Raw genomic sequence first — 3,996 nt, 5'->3', positions numbered from 1 at the left:
TAATAGAATTGTTTGCAAAGTGTCCAAAAGGAATCACTAAAATTAGTAAATAATAACCATTTACTAATTTTTGGCAAGTGGACAAACAGCTGTCCAAACCACCCATAAATACAACCGCTATTCATAGATAAAGACGAACAGCTGTCCAAGCTACCCATAAATAGTGCTGCTATTTCCGGGTCAAAAATAACAGCTGTCCAACTAACAATAATTAACATATACATCTGTGTGTGTGCACGCAATTCTATATATAATCCATCTAATTCATCCACAAGCACATAAATATATGTGCAATTCTCGATATAATCCATGCAAATCTAGATATAATACATTATAACAGTTCCCCTTATCCAAATTTTTTGTTATGACAGTTCAAAGAACCAACATAGAACAAATAACAAATAACGCCAACTATATTTCTATGTCATCTAAAAGGAAAAAATACCCTCCTAGTGGGCTGGTTAGTAGAAGTTAGAGTAGCATTGTTACCCTCCTCTACATCTTAATGTCTGTCTGTCCCAATTTCGCTAGAAATAAACAGAAGGGCAAACAAACTCCCAAACAGGCTGCTAAATTCTAATAACAATTGAAGCATAGGTCCCATTCTTAAGCTTATATTACTTTTTGAAAACTGAATTTATTGAGTGTTAACATACAATAGCAAGTTTTCAAAGGCATTTTTAAAAGAGGCATATCGCAACCTTTCCTCCACAAATTTATTATCTCCCAGATATGGGAGACACTTTTTGGACATAATACAATAGAAAATCACATCCCATAATGTAAACAATTATCAAGATCTATCTTACATTACACTTCTCCAATATTTGATGTACCGGCTAGGACACCAGAGAACCAGAGGAAACAAATCTTAACCCAATTTCTTCCGGGAACTTCTCTTAACATTTTCAAGAGGTCTTTTAGGGACTGCGGTTGGTTTACTAGTTTGATCGACGTGATCTATTGTTGATGGAGATGCAGAATCATCAATAACATGCTTCACCTTATCAGCATTTTCTATAGGAATATCCCTACAATTTGCATCAAAATCTTCATGAGAAGTAGGAATACCAGTCTCGTTTGAATGATTACTTGCCGATGGTTTCAATGACTTGTGGAACTTTACAGCTGATAAAGTAACACTACTTTTTGTTTGCCAAAAAGCTCCTGCAAGTTAAAAACGGCATAATGTTAGATGTCACATGCTGCCAAGACTTATAAAGCTACAAAATTTAATTGGAAAATGAAAAAAAGAAAAGAAATCCACTATTTCATATACTATTCAGAGAATATGTAATTTACAAGTTTGGGATATGCAAAGATTGAAATTCAAATAAATGAAGATCAGGAAAAATGGAATATTACTAATAATTTAAAACAAAAAACAATAGCAGAAATCAAATTCTATTAACGAAGAATCCACCGAGAAGGATTAATTTATGGAAATGAAAAGAAACTATCCAATAAGCATGGAAATACGAATTTGTTAATGTAGAGGTAAGGATTGAAATGTAGGCAGAGGCCCCCTGGCAAGTGATTACATGCATCGAGATCAGCTTCAAGAAGTAATATTCAGACTCTGTATTTGGTGACAATCTCCTAAATTTAATTGGTATGGGGTAGAAAGTCTTATGCAACTAGGCCCCATCCCTACAAGTGAAAATGAAGTAATATAGCATTGAGTGAAGTGATCAAATTCATATTCGTTCCATATTTCAATCTATAAGGATATACCCTAAGATTCTACATCTTCCTTTCATATATGTTTTTTTTTTTCGTAAGGAAACTACAATTCTATATTTTCCTTTGATATCCAAGTAAAGTTTAGCATGACCTACAGAAGGATTCTAACAATCTGAGTGACCTGAGTGAGCTCATTGTAATCCTCCAAGAAGAGCTAACATATAGGAAGGTCTGTTTAGAATTGGGATAGTAAATTAGGAATATGTTTTCTATTTTCCATTTGGCGTGCGCCAATTGAATAGGAATACATATTCCCTACAACAAAAGAAACATATAGAGACAATCTCTTTTGATGTTTCTACCAAAGGGTTTCATCAAATTTCAGTCTTTGGCAATTGGACCATGTAGTGCTCAGTTCATAACCCTGCAGAGTAGGGCCAAACATATACTACTAGTATAGAAATTAGAGGAGTTAATAGGGTGCGGCCTATATACAGTGCAAAAGATTGTTAAAACAGAGTAAACCGAAAAAAAGAATGATTCGGAGGAACAGCTTTATATCATGTTTTTATGACCATTTTTTTAACAATTCCTGTACATTGCAGCCTATGTTGCTACAAAATCAATAAGGAAAACTACTATCACGTTATTTTTCAATGTGAACAAAAATTCCTTGAAAAAACCCTAGAAATCGAAAGACATTTCAACTTTTGGCCCATCAAGCAATTTATCATTTCCAGGAAAAATCTGTAATTAACCCCGAAATTTAAACGTATCTAACATTTCAACTTTAGCTTGTTAACCGCTTATCATATTTGAAAATTGTAAACTTTGTCGTGGTAAGGAGGAAAAAAAAATATTTCGAAATCTTGACATGGTATTTATCAGGATTTAACTGTGTGATTTTGAGTCAAACTCGATGACCCATGTTTCATGAGTAGTGATTCAACATGAATCCATCTCTCATGAGAATAAATGGAACACTTAGCACTCATTGGATCCAGGTGATGCTCACAGGGGTGAAGCACCGGGACTTCCCGGGAGGTCACCCATCCCGGTACTACTCCAGCCTGAGCGCGCTTAACTACGGAGTTTCCTCCACAGTTAAACCCAAAGCTTGCAACCCCATTTGCAAAACCTTCACCAAGTGTTGTGCCTTATGAACCATTCATTAGAAAGCCCCTTAAGCTCATCAATTGATAAGTAGGAGATGATTTCCACAGCTAGTGAGCATCACCTAGATCCGATGAGTGCTAAGTGTTCCATTTATTCTCATGAGAGATGGATTCATGTTGAATCACTACTCATGAAACATGGGTCATCGAGTTTGACTCAAAATCACACAGTTAAATCCTGATATTCATATCACAATTTGACTAGCTGTGGAAATCATCTCCTACTTATCAATGGTATTTATCAATTAAGAAAACCTTACAAATACTTAAGTTCAGCTTGTGGTGCCATTTACCAAAACTTTAAAACTCCATTCTTAATATAATAATTGAAAAACACTTACACTTCTGCCTGGTGTGCTATTTACCAATTAAAAATAAGTTCTTGCAACCATCCCACTTAATTGAAGAACATTTCAAAAGGACATTCTTTAGATCACGGCAAAAGCCATGCACCGAATTGGTAACTAGATCTCCTTTATCCAAATATTTAAGAAAAGATGGGATTTTGATAATTATAAAAGAGAAAACCCTCGACTCTTCCAGATTAAAAGACAACTCCAGCAGAAAATTGAGAAGAAATTATGGCAAAGGATGTACGGAAGTACCTTGTGTCCTGGTGAAGGCAGCAGCGTCTGAAGAGTCCCTACAACTGCTGGGGTTAATTAGGGCGCCATACATATATGAATCCGACATTAAATAATTTCTTAGAGCTTTCAGAAAATTCCTTCGCCCCCTATGCGGACGCTTAGTAACTCCGTTGCCTTTCATCTTTTCTTTCCTTCTCCTTTGTTAGTAAAAATCGACTTTACTCTTTTCTGCAGAAAAAAATATTGCTTAAACTCTAAGTCGTTTGAACCTCTTTAATGGCGACAATGTTGCAGAGAGAGTAAAGATGGGAAGCGGTATAGTTATAACCCCTGGTCGTGTCGATGACCGGCTTATTATTTCGACACGTAGCAATGACGTGGCACGGTTTACACTTTTTGTCGCGCCGCGTGACAGGGACCCGCCGACGTTTCTTGGGAAATACGTTGTCAGTTAAACTTTGGATAAGTTTAGATGCGAATCTCGAGTTTGCCTATAAATTTTGTGTTGTTGGGAGATGACTTAGCCTAATGTGTTGTGATCTCACAAAACA

General features: G+C 35.9%; 1 protein-coding gene across 1 annotated transcript; it reads right to left on the bottom strand.

Moving 5' to 3' along the window:
- Positions 1-580: 580 nt before the first annotated feature.
- LOC149566207 (uncharacterized) lies at positions 581-3,745 on the bottom strand. Its single transcript, XM_089817359.1, has 2 exons — positions 3,464-3,745; positions 581-1,167 (listed from the first exon to the last, which is right to left on the bottom strand). The coding sequence occupies exons 1-2, from the start codon at positions 3,624-3,626 to the stop codon at positions 872-874; spliced, it is 459 nt and encodes a 152-aa protein (XP_089673485.1). The 5' UTR covers positions 3,627-3,745; the 3' UTR covers positions 581-871.
- Positions 3,746-3,996: the final 251 nt, after the last annotated feature.

The sequence above is a fragment of the Cupressus sempervirens genome, chromosome 3 (assembly GCF_028749045.1).
Source record: "Cupressus sempervirens isolate cs-2001-9-10 chromosome 3, ASM2874904v1, whole genome shotgun sequence".
Classification (NCBI taxonomy): Eukaryota; Viridiplantae; Streptophyta; class Pinopsida; order Cupressales; family Cupressaceae; genus Cupressus; species Cupressus sempervirens.
Note: the sequence above shows the minus strand (reverse complement) of the source record. Positions and strands in the feature narration are given on the sequence as shown.

Excerpts from the sequence above, each read along its gene's own strand:
- LOC149566207 (XM_089817359.1), bottom strand. The coding sequence starts at position 3,626 with ATGAAAGGCAACGGAGTTACTAAGCGTCCGCATAGGGGGCGAAGGAAT. Across the intron at positions 1,168-3,463 it reads TGCCTTCACCAGGACACAAG|GAGCTTTTTGGCAAACAAAA; the intron begins GTACTTCCGTAC and ends TTTAACTTGCAG.